Genomic DNA, 21,509 nt, shown 5'->3' on the forward strand with positions numbered 1-21,509 from the left:
GTCAACTATGTGGATAAGGTGTGTTCATAACTCATACCTCCACTTTATACTCAATATACATACTTATATAGTATTTATACTCAAATTTGATTTGGCAGTGCTTTAATCAAAGCTTACTCAAGGTCCACGCTACCGGCTCATACACAAACATACCATACATATTTTCTCTTCTTCGCATGCGTCAACGATCGACATTGGGAATACCCCGAAAGCAACAATAGTTTGCCAAGCTTATACACATGCATGTGCTTACACACAAATGTATACTCGTACAACTTTGCAACTGTTCACTTGTTGCTCTTATTAATTTGACGAGTTTGCCGTAATGGTGTCGCTAGTATTTATTAAATTACGGTATATCAGTTCCGAAAATTGATTATTGCAATGAATTATAGGTTTTTTTGCTGTGTAAAGGAAGTAAAAATTTTCAGAATTGTGGAAATTCCATGAAAAACATAAAAACAACAAAACCAGTGTTATGTTGGTATAAATGTATGTGTAATTCATATAACGGGTTGTCAAAAAAGTCTTGCGGCATTTTTATTGAATTTTTTTTTTTTATTGAAATTGAAATGAATTTTTGATGGCTCATGCCCAGCTCTTGACCGATGCTACGGCTGCTACTATGTCGGTCTCTTTCGACCAATTCATCGATTTTATCGCAATTTTCGACGACAGGCCTTCCGGAGCGTTGCGCGTCTTCGACCACCTCTACACCGGAACGAAAACGTTGAAACCATCGTTGTGCGGTGGAAATGGAAACTGTATCGATTTCATAAACTGCACAAATTTTATTGACTTTATTGGCTTGAGATGCATTTTTGCCTTTATCGTAGTAGTACTGTAAAATATGCCGTATTTTCTCTTTATTTTGCTCCATGTTTGCGAAGCTATAACTCACGAACGACATAAAAGAAAGGACAATCAATCAAACACGTGTTAGCGCGTGAAAAAAGCTTTCCAAAAAGATATAGCATGACCCGATGCGACTAGAACTAGAACTAGAACTACGCGCTTTCAGCGCCAACTAGCGAAAATACCGCAAGACTTTTTTATTATTATTTCTCAGCTTATTCACTATTAACCGCATTTATTCTATTTTTATGCCCTGAACTGGTTATTTTAAGTTTGCCAAGAATTTTTAACATCCAAAAGGAAACGTTGGAGACCCTATAAAATATATATATTTGAATAATCAGCATGACAAACATAGTCGATTTAGTTATGTTCGTCTGTCCGTATATACGCCAACTAGTCCCTCAGTTTTAGAGATATCATATTATCATTCCTAATACATTAGAGCTCACGCTTTAATCACTCATTTTCTATCTCAAGTATAACACAAGAAGCACTTAGATCAATTCATTAGACTGAAAGAAATCAGTTCAAAAATTATTTGCTTCTATGAATTAAACAATGAGTTGCAGTATATGCGACAATGCTGCTGAAGTCAAAATTTATTGCCGTTACAATTACGCTGCATATCTCCATTAAATGAATATTAGTCGAAAGTGTTACTTAACGGGTTTAAAACTGACAACAGCAACAGCAAGGGTAGCTGAACAGACGCGGTTTTAACCAAGCCGTTTTTAGAGAGGTAATATAACCTGAGAAGGCGAACCCGTTTCCCCAATCGATAACGATGGAGCAAACGTTCTATTGCCTCACCATGAAGAAGTTCGAATAGCAATTACCCACCTGAAGAACAACAAAGCGGCGGGGGCCGATGAATTGCCGGCCGAGCTATTCAAACACGGCGGCGAAGAACTGATAAGGAGCATGCATCAGCTTCTTTGTAGAATATGGTCGGACGAAAGCATGTCCAACGATTGGAATTTAAGTGTGCTTTGCTCAATGAACAAAAAGCGAAACCCCACAATCTGCGCCAACTACCGTGAAATAAGCCTCCACAACATCGCAAGACTAAAATATTTGACTTATCAGTGTGTCCTTTGGCCTGGAAAATCTACAACTGACCAGATATTCACCATGCGCCAAATCTTGGAAAAGACCCGTGAAAAGAGGATCGACACACACCACCTCTTCGTCGATTTCAAAGCTGCTTTTGACAGCACGAAAAAGAGCTGTCTTTATGCCGCGATGTCTGAATTTAGTATCTCCGGTGTATAAGGCGGTGTAAACTGACGTTGAGCAATATCAAAAGCTCCGTTAGGATCGGGAAGAACCTCTGCCGAGCCGTTCGATACCAAAAGAGGTTTCAGACAAGGCGACTCCTTCCATGCGACTTCTTCAATCTGCTCTTGGAGAAAATAATTCGAGCTGCAGAACTAAATAGGGAAGGTTCTATCTTCTATAAGAGTGTACAATTGCTGGCGTACGCCGATGACATCGATATCATTGGCCTCAACAACCGCGCCATTAGTTCTGCTTTCTCCAGGTTGGGCAAAGAAGCAAAGCAAATGGGTCTGGTAGTGAACGAGGGCAAGACAAAATATCTCCTGTCATCAAACAAACAGTCATTGCACTCGCGACTAGGCGACTGTTGACAGCCTTAACTTCGAAGTCGTAGATAATTTCGTCTATCTTGGAACCAGCATTAACACCAACAACAACGTCAGCCTCGAAATCCAACGCAGAATAACTCTTGTCAACAGGTGCTACTTCGGACTGGGTAGGCAACTGAAAAGTACGAGTTTTCGAGAGAAAGGTTTTTCGGAATATTTATGTTCCTTTGCGTATTGGCCACGGCGAATATCGCATTCGATAGAACGATGAGCTGTATGAGATATACGACGACATAGTTCAGCGAATTAAAAGACAGCGGCCAGGCTGGCTAGGTCATGTCATACGTTTGGACGAAAACACTCCAGCTCTGAAAGTATTCGACGCAGTACCCGCCGGGGGAAGCAGAGGAAAATCACACAGAAAGCTCTGCAGAATATCAATCGTAACTGTAAAGCGAAATAAAACTGAGTGGTGGAGAAACGTTTTCATGTTCTCTCTACAACTTTATACCCTAAACTGTTTATATTAAGTTAGCCACAATGTTTGCAACACTCAAAAGGAAATATCGGAAACTTAAGTTATATGTATGTATATGTAAATGATCAGCTATCCGTCTGTAAATACGCGATCTAGTCTCGCAGTATTTGAGATATGGGTCTGAAGTTTTGCATACTTTTCTCAAAAAGAAGTTGCTTGTTTGTCGGAACCGTCGAATTTGCACCATCATACAAACTAAAGGCTTGGAATCAGGTTATTTTTAGCTTCGGTGTAACCGAAGTAAACTTTTTGCCTGTTTCTATAACGAGTTTATCGATACTTTTTTCACATACGAAATTTTTAAAGCCACTGCAGAGAAAGGCTTAAACTGAAATATAGGTAAATATTCAAAAGGAAAGTTATATTTAAAACGAGGACTTGGAGAAAATATAATTTTAAGGCCAACTAATCGAATGCCCTTTGCATGAATAATAATACAAACAACACCACCTTATCAAGTTACCCTCGTATTTATAGCCTCGAACTTGAATTTGAAACAAGTTTCTAACAAAAAAACTGTTTATATGTATGCAGATATGTGTGTCTGTGATAGGCTCGTTATTAAAACAGTTATCTACGCTTAATTGTATGCATCTGCTCCCATTCGCAAGCAATTAATTACTGCAAATCCTGTTCAAGCGATACCAGCCTCAAGTGCATAAAGAGCGCCGAGAGCTAGCTCTGTGTTATGACGAACGCGACTGGCTTTTTATGCAAAAAAATTGGAAATTTCACGCAAATAATAATTTGTGTTTGAATAATTTAAAATTCATATTTAAAAATTAGAGAAAAAATCTATATTCATATATAGTATGTATGTATATCAGCGAGCGTAACCAATAACTACCGAATAGGTGTAAATCTATCTAGTATCTGCTTAGTGCATGTGTAAGTGTGTGTGTGTATCGATGTACAAAGCTCATCTTCGCTGTCGTCGCTTGGATTCTCGACTAGCTGCCAGAGCGGGAATCACAGCTTAAACTACAAACACACGCATATACTATATATACATACATTGTGACAAAAAAGCACCCGGAAATTGTAATTAAATTCAACGGGTAAGTAATATTTCAAAAAAAAAAAAATACTTTGCTAGGTTGGTAGTCCTGTCCTTAATTAAATGCGTTTACAGCAGCTGCTCAAGTCGATACACCTCAGTTGTGCGTTGCGATTTTTACAATGGATAAAAATATCGAACAAAAAATTTGTCTCAAATTTTGTATATATGAAATTGCCGCTCCATGGACCCCTTTTCAGACGATCGAAGTGAAAGAACCAAATTCGCTGAAGGAAGTCAAGATCATCCCAAAAAGTGCTTAGGAAAAGTGTTTCGACGACTGAAAAAATCGTTGGCATAATTGTATTACATCGGGGAGGGCATACTTTGAAGGGGAAAAATATATATTTATGTATAAATAAATATTTAGCGTTTTATTTACAATTCCCGGGTACTTTTTTGTCGCTATATATATATGTATATACATATGTATTCGTATGTATGCAGGTTTGTCGCTCATCACTAATTAAATACACGAAAATACAAGTTTCTGATTGATTTTCCAGTTTTGTAGCGAAGATTCTGCCTATTTGCAATCAGTAAGCTTCTGTCTGTTGGCGCGTTCGTAACGGTTTTGAGCAAACGAAATAAATTTGAGTCATAGGTAAATGCAAAGTTATAGCATATTATTATTTGTATTGTCATAATTTTTGTTTGCTCTACAATTATACCCATACTTTTTTGCTTATATTTACTAAGAAGTCGGGATTTATGCGAATGCATATACATAGAGAAGAGATTGTGTGAAATAAGTGTGTGAGAAACAAGTTTAAGACAGTTTAAAAACTTGAGAAAGGCTTAATTGATATATAGAAATATATGTATATAAATACATGCGTATATATGTAAAAGTATGTACATAAAAAGTTTAAATATTTACTAGCCGTTGTGTCCAATAGTACGTGCGTGTGTTTTTATTTTGATTCTGTGTTCAACGAATGCCAACAGTAAGATAAAATTGTTGATGGAATTATACTGAAAATTTTAACGGGTTTCTATACGAAATTGTTCATTAAATGAAATAAGTTTTTACAAAATTATGCATCAGCGGTTACAGAAAGTTTTGCCGATTTTTGTTTTTAGAGGAAACATTTTCCACGAAATTATTTACAGAATATTACGGCAAATTTTAACGGTTGTTATACAAAATTTTTCATCAATTTTTTTACATTTTCCTAAACAAAATAAGTTTTTACACAACTTACCAACGACAATTACAGAAAATGTAAAAAAAAAAAATTTTAAAGAAGAAATCACGAAGTTATTGTTCAAATATAAATGAAAATATTAATGCCTTTTTACGAAATTATTGATAAAATATTAAAGAAAAAGCTTAAATTTTTGTTTTTAATAAAACAAGTTTTAGCGCAAATTTTAACATTTACTTGTATTGGAAGACATTTTTTGCAACTTGAGAAATTTTCAAAATTATTTATCGAATATTAATTGAATTATTTTTTTCAATGTTTTCACGAATTTACGGAAAATAAGAATAATTTTTTTTTAACAAAACTAATAAATCTTCTGACGAAATATTTTATCGTATATTAATTTTATTGGATTCCTTATAAAAAAAATATTACAAATTTACAGACGGAATTTTATTAAAGTATTTAATTATATTTTAATAGTAAATATTGTACTTTTAAGGTGAGGATGAAGTATTGGGGATTCTTTGTTAATACTTTTACTTTTTAAAGATAGGCTTCAGACTTTACTATACATATTCCCACAGGAAAAAGTTCAACGGTGTGATATCACACGATCTAAATGGCCAATCGATTGATACGTTGTGTGGGAATTGGCGGATCTTGTTGAAACCAAATGTCGCTGACATCACGAGCTTCAATTTCCAGCATCAAATAGTCGGTTATCATGCGCGATAACGGTCGCCATTTACGTTCTCAGCCGCATCATTTTTGAAGAAATATGGAAAAATGATTCCATCGGCCCACAAACCTCACCAAAACTTTGTTTTTTCTGGATGAAATAGCAGATCTTGAATCTGTTCAGGTTGCTCTTCGTTCAAAATGCCACAACTTTGCCTATTTACATACGGAAGTCCGTGTTGCTGCGAACGTCGACGAATCGACCCTCCATGGTCTTCGTGTAGATTTTCAGCTACGGTTGCTATATTTTCTTCCTTGCGTGCTAGAGGTCGTCTATTCGGTCAATTATTAACCAATGAATGCTGGGTCCCAAGATGGGCGATGATATTGCGAACAGTACGCTCAATGGGCGAAACACATTCTTTATATTTAATATATAGAATAGGTTGTCAAAAAAGTCTTGCGGTATTTTCGCTAGTTGGCGCTGAAAGCGCGTAGTTCTAGTTTATACGTCGCATCGGGTCATGCTATACCTTTTTGGAAAGCTCATTTCACGCGCTAACACGTGTTTGATTGATTGTCGTTTCTTTTAAGTCGTTCGTGAGTTATAGCGTCGCAAACATGGAGCAAAATAAAGAGAAAATACGGCATATTTTACAGTACTACTACGATAAAGGCAAAAATGCATCTCAAGTCGCCAATAAAATTTGTGCAGTTTATGGACCCGATACAGTTTCCATTTTCACCGCACAACGATGGTTTCAACGTTTTCGTTCTGGTGTAGAGGTGGTCGAAGATGCGCCACGCTTCGGAAGGCCTGTCGTCGAAAATTGCGATAAAATCACTGAATTGGTCGAAAGAGACCGGCATAGTAGCAGCCGTAGCATCGGTCAAGAGCTGGCATGAGTCATCAAAAATGCATTTCAATTTCAATAAAAAAAAAAAATCAATAAAAATACCGCAAGACTTTTATGACAACCCATTATTCTGAAACAAAGACAACATATAGTATATTTTTATTTTTATTGGTTATTATGCTTTTTGACCATGTCATAGAAAATTTAATATTTGTTATCGACATTTTTGCTTTCATTCAAGTGTAAATACATCTCTGAATAACGAAATGTATCAGCTGATTAGACCTGTTCGTTTTCAATGAAGAGATTTTTGTGACTTCAAAATCGTCTCAAGTCACAAAAATTGTCTCTAATTTAAAATCTCAATTTTAGAGACCTGTGACTGTATCACAGTACAAAATCGCTCGGTTAGAGTATATTAAATTGCCACGAAGTTTATAACACCGTCGGAGACCCTACATGAGTGAGAAACATGACGAGCAGAGCACATTTAGCCAAGCCACTATGAGTAAAAAATAATAAGACTTTGTTCATAATTTTGAAGTTCTTAATTTATTCTTCAAAATCTATCTATGTCGTCCTCCTCAAAGTAATACACCTTAGCCCCGATACACTTGCGCCAACGTTTTTTCCAATTCTGGAAGCAGTTGTTAAAGTCAATTTCCAAAATAGCCTTCTATGCGCTTAGCGATTCACGTTTAATGTCTTCAATTCAAAACGATCGTTTGAGTTTGCTGAATAACCAGAAGTCATACTGAGCTAAATCAGGCGAATAAGCTTACTGCGGCACGATATTGGTTGAAAATTTGGAATAACTTCGCACAAACGACGCATAACACTCAAATAGTATGCCTTGTTTACGGTTTGGCCGGTCGGAAGGAATTCGGAGTGCACCACACTTCAATAATCGAAGAAAAGTGTCAACATAACCTTGATTTTTTACCTGCTTTGACGGGTTTTTTTTTATCGTCTGTTCCCGTGCTCATCACCATTAACAATACGCTTCACGACATGCTGGTAGTCGGAAAGCATTGCTTCGCAGACGTTAACGCGACGCTGGTTTTCGATAAAAGCGAGTGATTTTGCAGCCAATCGTTCCTTCACTTTTCTTAGGCCCAAATGATCTTTCAAAATAGTTTTCACTAATTCTTCTGATATTCTAACAATGTCGGTAAGTTTTCTGAAGGTTAATTTTCGATTCTCAAGCACCAATTCCTTTATTTTATTGACATGTTGATCATCAGTTGTGTGATCATCTTCCCGAACACAGGTCAACAATAAATTATATTTAATTTAACTTTTTTTTTTGCTTTGAACAAATATCTAACCTGGTGTATTAGTATTTTTTTATCTACAACTGCTCTTTTCATTTTTTTGTACTTTTGCAACTAGTTGCTATAGGGTAATATATAGTAGTTTTGTTCAACTAACGGTTGTACGTATCACCTAAAACTAACCGAGATAGATATAGGGTTATATATAGTATATCAGGATGACGAGAAAGGTTGACTGTATGTCTCTCTGTCCGTGCAAGCTGTAACTTGAGAAAAATTTCAAGTTAATAGATGGGCGTAATCAGACCACTGTCACGCCCACAAATCGCCATTAACCGAAAACATATATAAAGTGCCAGAACTAAGCACCAAATTAAAAACTAAAACTAAACTAACTAAATACGCCAGAGGCATTAAATTTTACCTCCGAAATGATATGAGAAGGCTTTGTAGGAGCCGGTGAGAAAATTGGACATTAGGCGTGGCACCGCCCACTTTTTTTAAATCCCATATCTTGAGACCCTACTGACCTATTTCGACAAAATTTGGTACGTGGCTTGTTTTTCCATCCCTATGTCACGTTGTGAGCGAAATCGGACAATAACCACGCCTACTTCTCATATAACACAATTTTAAATTCGACATGATTCGTTCAGTTTCCAGTACACAAATGAAGAAGCAATTAGTATAACGGGATAAAACTTTGCACGAATAATGTCTTTAGCGTGTGCCACCTTATGACCAAAAATTGTTTAGATGCAAAAAAAACTGTTCAAGACCCTAGGTACCGAATAATTAGACCCCAGTAACTATAGTTGATCTTTGATTGAGAATGTCGATCAATGTGTTATATATATAACAGAAATTTAGGGATAACCTTCTCTTATAACGGTATGTTTTTATGTCCAAAATGGGTTGAATCGGACCAATACTTTCCTTAGCTCCCATATACTTAATATAAAGATTTTTGAAGTTCGGGGTAACTGTATACTGCATATATGTGAGTTATCCCAATGATAAAGAGAGAACTAGTTTTATTCATAACAGTGTATTTGTGCCTAAAATAGATAAATGTGAGCGAAAACTTGGCTAGCTCCCATATAACTAATATCAGAATTTTCAAACTCCGGCTGACTTTACTCTATATAATTGGTTTTACACCTTAAAGTATTTCCATGGCTTTGACTCTTGCAAGTTGCACGAATATAAAATGTTCGGTTGCACCCCAACTTAGCTCTTCCTTACTTGTTATGATATATAAATATATACATTATATGCACAAAAAAATTTTCAACAACGTGCAACTTCTGCTCCTGACGATGACGTGGGATTTCAGACATGGTGTCAAAAGAAATATAGCTGAGTATGCTTTGACAAATAAATTATAATTAGTTGCACTATGATGCACGGTGTTCAATTATTATTATTCATTGTAATAAAACCAAAATCAGATGTTCCGACAGACGATCGAAATGTGAAAATCCGCTTTTTTATCGACAAATTTTGTTCAGCGATGACTCATATAATCTGGTTATATTTACGTAAATAAGCAAAATATACCGCATATATTGAGATTAAGAGTTTTCGCTACCAGAAATACAAAACTTTCTATTGCATCCCGATAATATATTTATTTTGGTGTGATTATGATATAATCATTGGACCGTATTTTTCAAAGATGCTGATACGCAATATTTCCCTGAATGGCGATAAGTATCGTTCGATGCTAACAAACTTTTTTTTGCCAAAAATTCAACTTGAACGCTCATACCGGTTATCACATGTGGTTTCAACATTTGTATATTCTTTGAATTGTGACCTAAATTAAATCAGCGAGGTTCTATATATCGGGTGATTTTTTAAGAGCTTGATAACTTTTTTTTTAAAAAAAAATCCCAAAAATTTGACCCGTAATCTCCAAGATCATTTATTTAACGCCTTTAGACTATTTTTTTTGGGGCTAATTTCATTTAAATGTCTGAAATAAGCCAGCGTCTATTCCATTTGGAAGACAACATTTCCGGGCAACTTTTTCGGGCTATTCCGGCCGAAATGCTCGAAAAAGTTGCCCAAAATTGGACTTTCCGAATGGACCACCTTAGACGACAGCCGCGGTCAACATTTAAATGAAATTATCTTCAAAAAGTAAATGTCATGAACCAATCTAACGTTTCAAATAAAGAACCGATGAGATTTTGCAAATTTTATGCGTTTTTTTTTTTAAAAAAGTTATCAATCTCTTAAAAAATCACCATATATACATTATATGCACAAAAATGTGTACCCAACAACGTGCAACTCTCTGCTCCTACGAAGTGACGTCATTTATTACCATCTCAGATACGAAACGAACTCAACTAAATAGTAGCTGAGAGAAGCTTTGTCGCAGAAAATAAATTATAATTAGTTGCACTATGATGCACGGTGTTCAATTATTATTATTCATTGTAATAAAACCAAAATCAGATGACCCGACAGACGATGAAAAGGCGGTCTTACAGATTTCAACTGTCTCGAGATTACACCTTTTACGTATTTTACAAATTTTAAATACAATGTACTATATATAATACACATGTATATATTTAGAATATTAATCTATATACTCGTATATATTGAGGTTAGAAGTATGTTTTCGCTACTCATAAATACAAACTTTCTATTGCATGCATATATTTATTTATTACATACAAATGATTATGATATAAGCATTGGGTTGTAGGTCAATTTTGAGGAGTCTGATAGCAATATTTCCCTCCATATATAAGTAGTACTAGTGATAATAAGCATCTTGTTTTTCAAACGATTCAACTTGAACGCTCATACCGACTTATCAGCTTAACTTAATCTTAAACATTTGTATATTCTTTGAATTGTGACCTAAATTAAATCAGAAATACGTAGGTTGCTATATATATATTTCTGGCCTAATAATGTAAATAGGCATATTTATCAACGAAAATGTTTTTTTTTTTTTTTTTTTTTTTTTTTTTTTGTCGATTGCTGTTTTGTTTCGGGCTCATACGCATAGATCCATTATTCGTCACCTGTGACGATCTTATAAACGTCTTTTGAAGCACCGCGATCGTATTTTTTCAGCAATTCTTTACGCCAATCCACACGAGCCTTTTTTTAAGCGATTGTCAAATTGTGCGGAATCCAGCGAGAACAAACCTTTTTTACGGCCAGGTTTTCATGCAATATTGAATGTATGCTGGTGTGAGAAATGCATAGGCATGCCTCTAACTGAAGGTATGTTACATGACGGTCTTGCATTATCAGTTCACGTACGGCATCGATGTTTTCTGGCACAACGGCTGTTTTTGGACGACCTTCACGGAATTCGTCTTTGAGCGAGCGTCGGCCACGATTGAATTCGTTGTACCAGTTTTTCACAATGCTATAGGATGGTGCTTCATAGCCATACAAAGATTTTAGTTCATCGATGCACTCTTGTCATGATAATCCACGTCGAAAGTTGTGAAAAATGATCGCACGAAAATGTTCACGAGTTAATTCCATTTTTTGGCCGAGATGAATTTTTTAATTCCCTGTAAATAAAACAATTCACGATTAAATGACAAAACCTTCTGAGTGATGTTATGCTAAAAAATGTCAAACTTTCCAATGGAAATGTCAGATTGCACCTGGCAACACTTAGTGTTGCCCAAGTCAGAATATATATAGCAGCCCTCGTATGTATATAATATACATACTTACTTATAGTATGTACCTAAGCATACTTCATAGTGTCGACTAACTAGCAGTGGAGTGAGTTTGGACTTGCATATGAACAAAGTATACAGCTTCTTTCGTTCATGATGACTCAAAGTATTTTTCTGTCAGAAGCTCACCAAAAAACAGCAAAGAGACAAAATAGTCGTGATCTCTATTTCTATTATTCTTGGGAAATTTATTAATCTTTGAACTCGTCTTATAAAGTTTTTGGATTGAAATTCGGCATTGATTTTTCATTGCCATTGAAATTTACACCGCAGGTTTTCTTTTGACATCGAAACATTTGTTTTCCTTAAAAGTACACACATCAGCTACATTCAGAGAAATCATTGCTCTATATGAAAGAATGATTATGGTTTTTATGAATATTTGGCTTCTGGAAGGGTTTTCTTAAGTCACCTCAAGTCACCATTAGTTACAATGATCTGCTAGCATTCCTGCGCAGCATTTCCTTTGATAGAGCTTCTCCATTAAGAAAATGACCTGATGGATCCTCTGTCATTGTTCGTCACTCACAGAACTCAAAATTGCGGAAAAGTAATCCAGATGAGAGTCCAGCATATATATTTTAAAGGCATATTACAGCCCAAACCTGTATTTAACGCTACAAGTTCATTTATTAAATCTTCATAATTTTCAAAGTTATGGTTTCCTAGAAAGTTTCGGGCAAGAATCGCAAAACATTTCTAGGCGAGTTTTTCTGATCATTCAGTTTTTTCAAAGCTCTTAGTTATGAGTTGCCCTATTTGTAGACCTACAAAGATTCCATCTTCATTATTTGTCTCGCTGAGATGAGAGAATTTTTTCTTTCCGGAGTAGAGTTCTGGTTGCTGGTTACTTAGACGTCTTCGGCGCAGGCAGTTCGCCTGAATGTACATAGGATGCTCGAAGACCATTTTGGATACTCTGAAGTGTGTTCAGACTTTATTGTAAAACTTTTTATTTGAGTCAAACTCTATAACAATCACTTACATGATCTTCTTCGGTCCAAATCATTGGTATAGCAAATGGCATATGTATGTCTGCGTTTTTATTTGACCCAATCTAATAGCAGTCTAATACGCGTGACACAACATTTAGCTTGATAACTCCCAGGAAATCTAAGTAGTCTAAATACATAGGTTGTCTTTTATATTTTGGAATTGAGCAACCCTACTGTTGTAATCTGATAATTCACAACATGATCGTAAAGTTTGCCATTTTTGAAATTATACATACTCAGATCATTCTGACATACAAGCGCTATTTGTGTTGCTTACAGTAACTTAAAATATTCATATCGGCCAACAAAGGGAATTAAATCGCGGTCACTTTTGTGCGATTATTTTTTACAACTTTGGACGTGGCTTAAGTTAGCAATAGTGCAGCGATGAATCCGATTCAATTTCTGACCATTAAGCTTCATCAAGGACCAGTGCTTATGGATGGCATAGTGAATTCAATCGAGATTGTAGATAACTCAAATACGGATTTTCTGAATGGCGTCCAAAACCAGTTGTTGTTCCGCAAACTATTGATGCTGTACACAAACTGATATTGCAAGATCGTCATGTGACTTATCGTGAGATTAAGACAACTATAGTTATTAGTGAGATAAGCATTTTTCAATACTGTATGAACATTTGAGTGTTAAAAATTTGGTTCACGTTGTACAAGTATCCCACGCAATTTGTCAATCTCAGGCTCGTATCGATTGGTCAATAAAAATGCTAAAAACTACTGTAGTGGTGCTACGAAATACGTCTTTATTTAAAAGACCTTTGTGAGTTTGAATAAAGACGAATTTGAATAGCTTTTGAATATTTTCATGAAAGAAGAAATATAGGTTTACCACTTAGGAAGCAAATGTTTCAAACTGATAAATCGCAAAATATGATTTTTTCTTCGATGTTATACTTTATTTCGCACTAGAAAGCAGAACCCAGAATAGTCGTGCTAGCAAATGTGATATTTAGTCGGATTTACAAGCTAACTTAGTTATCTGTTATAACGGTTCTTAATTAAGAAGAATAATTTTCATAATACCTAGTAGTTTTCGTTAAGGTTATCATAATTTAAAAAATTTACTAATTCTTTCAGACATTTTTACAAAATGGCTTATAAATTGGCGGTTCTGACCGTGTGCTTGCTATCGCTCTGGATTAGCACAACGCAAGCGCAAGCGACACCAAATATTGATGATTTGTTAAATAAAATCTTTACAACAGAGCAAACACCCTTCCAGCCGCAGCCCACAAAAACCACCGTTCTCCAGCCTCAACCTCAACCAAGCCCAGCACCACAACCCGATCCCGGCAGCGGAAAATCTTGTGGCGTGAATAAAGAGTGCGTTGCGCGTTTCTTATGCGGTGAAGATGGCAATGTTATCAGGGATGGCCAAACCCTAATTGATATACGTTTCGATGGTGATGAAGTCTGTACTTATTTGGAAGTTTGCTGTAATACAGACGATAAGGTATAGATTACTTGTTGACTATCTTTAATTTGTCGACAGATTTCCTTAATAACATTTATTTGTCTTTCAGGTAACGGAACCGATCGTACCCATCAAACCCGTTGAGACACACGAAGGTTGTGGTTATCGTAATCCAAGCGGTGTCGGCTTTAGAATTACTGGCGACAAAGAAGGCGAGTCACAGTTTGGTGAATTCCCCTGGATGGTTGCCATTTTGCGTGACGAGGTAATTGGTGGCGAGACCTTAAATGTTTACGAATGCGGTGGCGCCGTAATTGCGCCAAATGTCGTCTTGACCGCTACACATTGTGTGCTAAATGCTCAGCCAGGGTTATTGGTAGCACGCGCCGGTGAGTGGGACACACAAACCAAACAGGAGGTGTTACCACATCAGGATGCGCGTGTCAAGGAGATCATTCGTCATGAGAACTACAACAAAGGCGCACTCTACAATGATGTAGCGCTGCTCATTTTAGCGACACCCTTCACTTGGGAGGAAAATGTACGTCCCATCTGCTTGCCGGAACCGGGCGTTAATTTCGACCATTCACGTTGCTATGCCACCGGTTGGGGCAAAGACAAGTTCGGTAAAGATGGCACATACCAGCTGATTTTGAAAAAGATCGATTTGCCTGCGGTGCCACACGATACCTGTCAAGCAGAGCTACGTAAGACACGTCTGGGTAAATTCTTCAATTTGGATAAAAGTTTCATGTGCGCCGGTGGCGAACGTGGCAAGGATACTTGCAAAGGCGATGGTGGTTCACCGTTGGTATGCCCAGATCCAAATAACCCCAAACGCTATTATCAAGCTGGTATTGTGGCTTGGGGTGTTGGTTGTGGTGAAGAAAATGTTCCTGGAGTCTACGCCAATGTGCCATACCTACGCAATTGGATCAACGAGAAGCTTGCCGCACGAGGCATAGATTTCAGATATTTTACAGCTTAAAGATCTCAAATAACTTAAAACATGGCACTAAATACTCTATAAAATTAAAACTGTAACATTCGGATGGAATTGTATGATTATAATTGATATTTGAGATTAAAAAGTACACAAAACAATTAGAGACAAAAATCTATTCCTTTAACTATTCAGAGTTTTTAGTAAACCGAAACGAACGAGCTGAATGATCTAAGGTAACTTAAGAGAATTTTGTTCCCAACTGCCCCAAGCAGGTCAACTTGTCTGCCTTTTCATTTCTATCTGTTCCTATATAACTGGCACTTTTATATAAAATATATTTCTCGCTAGATATATGCAAGTATTTTAGCAGATGAGGTTATTTTAAAGAAGCTAAGAACCACGCTATTCAAGTTTAAAGTAAATATGATCGCTTAGTTCAAGGCTTTCGGACAGAATTCATAATTTTTTCTGCCGAATTATTTTAGGGATATCATAAAATAATATTAGTAACATTTGTGATTATAGTGAAATCTCCAAGTACACTCAAAGGCATTAAAGCTCCGATGCCATGGAGGCCTTGTGGTTTTTAAATAATTTGAACGTCAATTTTTCTATGAAATACAGAGAGTAGCCTGGGTTACGGGGCTATTATCATGTTCGACATGTCATGATATTTTTCTCTATCCGTTTACCAAACTCATCTGGCATCATCCAACGAAAGTTCTAGGCATAGTATACAAGGTCTGTCGCAAAAGAAACAGAACTTTTTAAATATAACTGTTTCTAGCCACCTATTGGTGGGTATATGAAATAAAAAGTTTGATCTCTTGTTGACATTTCGTAAAAATTTTAAGACAATTGGATAACTACAATAGATGTTGTCGATCAAAAGTGACAGCAGCTTTTGGTCATCGGTCGTAAAATGCATTTTGAACAAAGAGCAAATATTAAATTTTGTTTTAAACTCGGGAAAACGTTTACTGAAACATTTCAAATGATGAAAAAAGTTTATGGTGATCAGTGCCTATCCCGTAGTAATATGCATGAGTGGTTTAAGCGATTCCAAGAAGGTCGTGAGAACCTCTGTGACGATTAGAAGTCGGTCGTCTTCAGAAGTCAAAAATAAAGACAATGCTGATTTGTTTTTACGATTCCGAGGGTATTGTACACCGAGAGTTCGTCCCACCTGGCCAAACGATTAATACTGTGTTTTACCTTGGTGTTATGAAGCGTCTTTTGTCACGCATTCGTCGTGCTCGACCACAATACCGTGAGGCAGGGTCCTGGCGCCTGTTGCACGATAATGCGCCGTGTCATCGGTCGACGCTTGTCACTGATTTTTTGACAAAAAACTCCATATTAACCATGAATCATTAACCGGACTCACCTGATCTGGCACCCTGTGATTTTTACCTATTTAGAAGACTTCATTTGTCCATGAAAGGACACAGGTTTCAGGACATTTCAGCTATCATAAAAGCGACGACCGATATTCTCAAGAGCATTCCGAAAAATGACCTTAAACACTCATTTGAAATGCTAATTGACCGGGCTAAACGCTGTATCGAAGCACAAGGAAACTACTTTGAATAAAAAAATATAATTTTTGAAAAATATAAATTTTTTGTTGTTTTTTAACAGTCCTGTTTCTTTTGCGACAGACCTTGTATATAGGCCATTAACCCAGATAGCCAAGCGGCATTTCTAGTCTTATCGTCGACAAAGCTTAACTGTAGCGTAGTCAATGAATGTAAGAAGGCTTGAAGCTCACTGCCAGGTCAAACAATTCATAATTTGAATTCTCGGCCACATGGAAGTTCGAAAACATGTATATTACGTATATCGCGGCTAAGGGTAGTATTGACCAGATTTTCTCTAAAAATATTCTCCCTGCATTTTAATACTAGACCTCACAGATTGAACGATATGTTCGGTTAAAATCAGTCATGTGAACTCCGATCCCCATATTTGGTGTTTGGATCCTTGAAAAGTTATAGTTCGAATTGAGAAAATTCTTGGCCGTAAGATGAAATACTGTTATTGCATAAGTTATGCAAGGTTTTATTCGAATAACTTCATCATACCGAAAGTAGCATACGAAGAACTGATAAGCAGCATGCATCAGCATCTTTGTAGAATATGGTCGGACGAAAGTATGCGCGACGATTGTAATTTAAATGTGCTCTGCCCAATCCACAAAAACGGAGACCTCACAATCTGCGCCAACTAACGTGAGATAAGCCTCCTCAACATCGCACATAAGGTTCCATCGAGCATGTTGTGTGAAAGATTAAAGCCCACTGTAAAAAACTGATCTGAAGTTCTCACTGTAGCTTTAGGCCTGGAAAATCAACAGCTGACCAGTTATTCATCAAGCGCCTAATCTTAGAAAGGACCCCCGAGAAGAGAACCGACACACACCACCTCTTCGTCGATTTCAAAGCTGCCTTTGACGAAAAGGAGCTGCCTTTATGCCGCAATGTCTGAATTTGGAATCCCCGCAAAAATAATACGGCTGTGTAATCCGAAGTTAACCCGTACCAAAAGCTCCGTCAGATTCAGGAACGGCCTAACCGAGCTTAACGAGGTCTCAAACAAGGCGATTCCCTATCATGTGATTTCTGCATTGGAGCTACAGAGCTAAGTAGAGAAGATACAATCTTTTATAAGAGTGCACAGCTGCTGGCGTACGTCCATGAAATAATATCATTAGCCTCAACACCTCCGCCGTTAGTTATGCTTTCTGCAGACTGTTTAAGGAAGCGAAGCAAATGGGTCTGGTAGCGAACAAGGGCAATACGAAATATCTCCTGTCATCAAACAAATAGTCGTCGCACTCGGGACTTGGCTTCCACGTCACTGTTAAGGGTCATAACTTCGAAGTCGTAGATATTGTATTTTCGTCTATCTTTGAACGAGCATTAACACCAACAATCACGTCAGCCCCGAAATCCAATGCAGAATAAATCTTGCCAACAGGTGCTATTTCGGACTGAGTAAGCAATTGAGAAGTAAAGTCCTCTCTCGACGAACAAAGAATAAACTCTACAAGTCACTCATCATCCCCGTCCTGCTATATGCGTGCAGAGGTATGGACGATGACAACATCTGATAAGTCGACGTTACGAGTTTTCGAGAGAAAGGCTCTGCGAAAGATTTATGGTCCTTTGCGCGTTGACCACGGTGAATATCGCATTCGATGGAACGATAAGCTGTATGAGATGTACGACGACATTGACATAATTCAGCGAATTAAGAGATAGCGGCTGCGCTGGCTAGGTTATGTCATACGTTTGGACAAAAACACTCCAGCTCTGAAAGTATTGGACGCAATACCCGCCGGGATGCAGAGGCAGAAGAAGACCTCCACTGCGTTGGAAAGACCAGGTGGAGAGGGACCGAGCTGCACTTGGTATCTCGAATTAGCGCCAAATTTCGAAATGAAGAAATGACTGGCGCGCTATAATCGCGTAAGCGGTGTCTACGCCAGTGAAGAAGAATAATAATTAATTTTACCAGTAAGTGGCATGGTACGTTAACAACCATTTAGAAAAATCGAAAATATTGCTGAAAGACCTTTCGGCTCCACTCGATTTTTTTGCTACCGTAGTTATGTTATAAATAATAGGCAAATCATTATGTATTAATTAATATTTAATTTTATTGACTTATAAAGAAGACATTTTGTTCTTGTTTAATTATCATGCGCAATTTTTTCATTGATTGTTTAAAAACTTTTTTTATTGTTATTGGAGACAACAGTTACTTATTTGTATACTATAATTAATTGGTGTTATTTATGCTAATAATTCTAATTTACACATTTTAAAACTAAAGCATTTACAATATAATTATATTAGCTTAATTGCTGCCTTTTGTTATTTTAATTTTTATGTTTTTTTTTTATATTCTTAATCACTTAATAACTATTGAAGACAAAAAACTGCCTATTCTACAACAAAACAACTTATAAAATTTAATGTTTATTTTTTTGCTTTTAGAAATTTCAAATTTTGTTCCAATTATTAATTGCGAAATAATTCACTTCTTCTTTCTTAAAATATTGTAATATATATTTTTTAAATATTTTTTGTTTTGAAAAATATTTTTTTATTTTATTTATATAAATAAAAAATTTAAAAACTTTTTAAATAAAAAAAATGAATTTTTTAAATTTTTTAAATAAAAAAAAATGAATTTCTTAATTTTTTTTTTTTAAGTAAATAAACATTTTTTGTTTTGAAAAATAAAAACAAATTTTTTTTTGTGAAAAATAAGAAAAATTTTAATCGAATATAAATTGTTATTAGATTAAAATTGGTTTAAAAAAATAGCAGCAAATGAAGTATTTTGGTATGATATACATATGTTTTGGTTTTAAGGTAGATTTCTGATATATTCAATCGTTTTAGCTATATTTGCTTAATTTAGTGACACATGTTATACTCATATTCTTCTTTAACAGCGAGTAGGTACAGAATTATTGCTAAAGATTTCATTTTATTTGATAAATTCTTTTGTAATAGTACGTTTATTTTTTTTTTTAAATATGAGATATTTTCAAATAACACATACAAAATAAAGTTGTTAACAAACTTTCAAAAACCTTTTATTGATTGTACGGATAGGTACACGCACTATGATTGCTTTATAAAGATCAAAACAATGCATTGATCAGCGCCCCAAATAACACATTCTTTTTGGTCTGGTGAAAGAAAACCTTTTCCACCTTGGTCGGGTTCGAGGCCGACCTAAAATCTCTGTCGTGTTGCGTGTCCGGCACCCGGCCGCATTGCGACTACACACTCAACCGAATTTTCAATTCGACCTGCCTTTACATAGGTTTAAACCACAGTCACCACGAATCTTCCCAAAGTACCAAACCCCAGTGAGCAGATTGGAAAGGCTAATTGCTCCTCGTGGTACCAGATTTAAGTCTCAGGTCATACCTTGTAGCTTTTACTACTACCAGTTGTGCACTCGTCAAACTCAATGACTGTTGACATTTATCGCTTGAACTTCTTTTTTATTAGAAAGAATCTCATTCAAAGTATATAATATCAGTTCAAGCTGAGTTTTATAGCACTAAATATTTCTGACAAGACTATGCTGACATTTCGAGGCAAGCACAGACATATACACTAACGTCAGACATACCTTAACGCCGTCAAATTCTACCCGCAGCCAGCTGTTGGAACACATTTGGAACAGAATAGTTCGACTATATTGCGAAAATATTCAACCGCTTCAAGTTCTGCAGAAAGCATCAAAAAAAATATTTCATTTCAATCGCCGGAGGGTTATTTTTAAATGTGTAAAGAACTTTTGTTTAATAATGATAAATTAGTCCATTTTTTCGCTAAAAATCGATTTTTTCTTTAAAGTGTTCTAATAAGTGAAAATTGAAATTTCGAAAAATCCTCACGGCATTACCTGTTTTAAACTATAATTTAACGAATGAAACTTGATTTTTTTGATTTCGGATGATCCAGGACCAAGTTATGAGGGCACCGCAAACCTACTTTTTTCCGTGATGATTCAGTGTAATTGCTGCCATTAACGTATTTTTTGGAATCCTTTATTATTTCTCTAGGAAAATTTAAAAGAATATTCTTCTAATGTAATTTCTAAAACATGTTACGATTTTAAAAATAGATTCCAACTTTTTCTTAAAAAAATCGAAAAAATTGGTTTTGTTTTACTCGAATGAATCTTACGTCCCCCTTAAATAAAAAAGTTAGTTTAGAATGGCAATTAAACTCGCTAAATAAATTATATTCTTCTTGGGTCTATCTTCAGAATGAGCGAGATTTTGATATTTAACTAAAAAGTCTTTTTTAGAAGTGCTTTGGTGAATAAAGTTTTTCCTAAAACTTTTATATTGATTAATCACCACGTTGAGAGAAATAACCAACAAAGTCTTTATATACGTATAGATAGTTTTCGTTACAAGGCGGCCGTTGCAAACAGCTCATCATAATAATAGATTGGAATTACTCTGCGAAAAACATACCCTCCACAAGCTCGTATTCACCGAAAGAGAAATGTCAGTTGGAAATCTTGAAATTTAATCAATAAAACATTACATTCGTACTATAATTCACCATTTCATAGATTGACAACTGGATTCCAATTGTTTTCGCCAGAAAGTCCATACTTATAAAAGTGACATGGGTATGAGTCATAACACTAGTTTACAGTATTGAACTTTTTGTCTGTTGCCGCGAATTCTGCGATTGATATTGTTCGCTTATTACTTGTTTTTGTCAAATCTACCCTCAAAAATTTTTGAGCAGTTCGAGTTACTTCGTTTTTGATTTTTATCATTTAAGCATGTACATTAATCGAAAACAGGCGTATTTTACTGTGTTAAGATCAGTTTCTCAAGT

At 35.9% G+C, this 21,509-nt stretch overlaps 1 protein-coding gene across 1 annotated transcript; it reads left to right on the forward strand.

Moving 5' to 3' along the window:
• Window positions 1-4,578: 4,578 nt before the first annotated feature.
• Window positions 4,579-15,304, forward strand: LOC126752618 (phenoloxidase-activating factor 2-like). Its single transcript, XM_050463554.1, has 3 exons — window positions 4,579-4,664; window positions 13,838-14,213; window positions 14,284-15,304. The coding sequence occupies exons 2-3, from the start codon at window positions 13,851-13,853 to the stop codon at window positions 15,160-15,162; spliced, it is 1,242 nt and encodes a 413-aa protein (XP_050319511.1). The 5' UTR covers window positions 4,579-4,664; window positions 13,838-13,850; the 3' UTR covers window positions 15,163-15,304.
• The last annotated feature ends 6,205 nt before the right edge of the window (window positions 15,305-21,509 follow it).

Source organism: Bactrocera neohumeralis, chromosome 3 (assembly GCF_024586455.1).
Source record: "Bactrocera neohumeralis isolate Rockhampton chromosome 3, APGP_CSIRO_Bneo_wtdbg2-racon-allhic-juicebox.fasta_v2, whole genome shotgun sequence".
In the NCBI taxonomy this organism is placed as follows: Eukaryota; Metazoa; Arthropoda; class Insecta; order Diptera; family Tephritidae; genus Bactrocera; species Bactrocera neohumeralis.

Coding starts and splice junctions, on each gene's coding strand:
- LOC126752618 (XM_050463554.1), top strand. CDS start 13,851: ATGGCTTATAAATTGGCGGTTCTGACCGTGTGCTTGCTATCGCTCTGG. Junction 14,214..14,283: donor GCTGTAATACAGACGATAAG/GTATAGATTACT, acceptor TTTGTCTTTCAG/GTAACGGAACCGATCGTACC.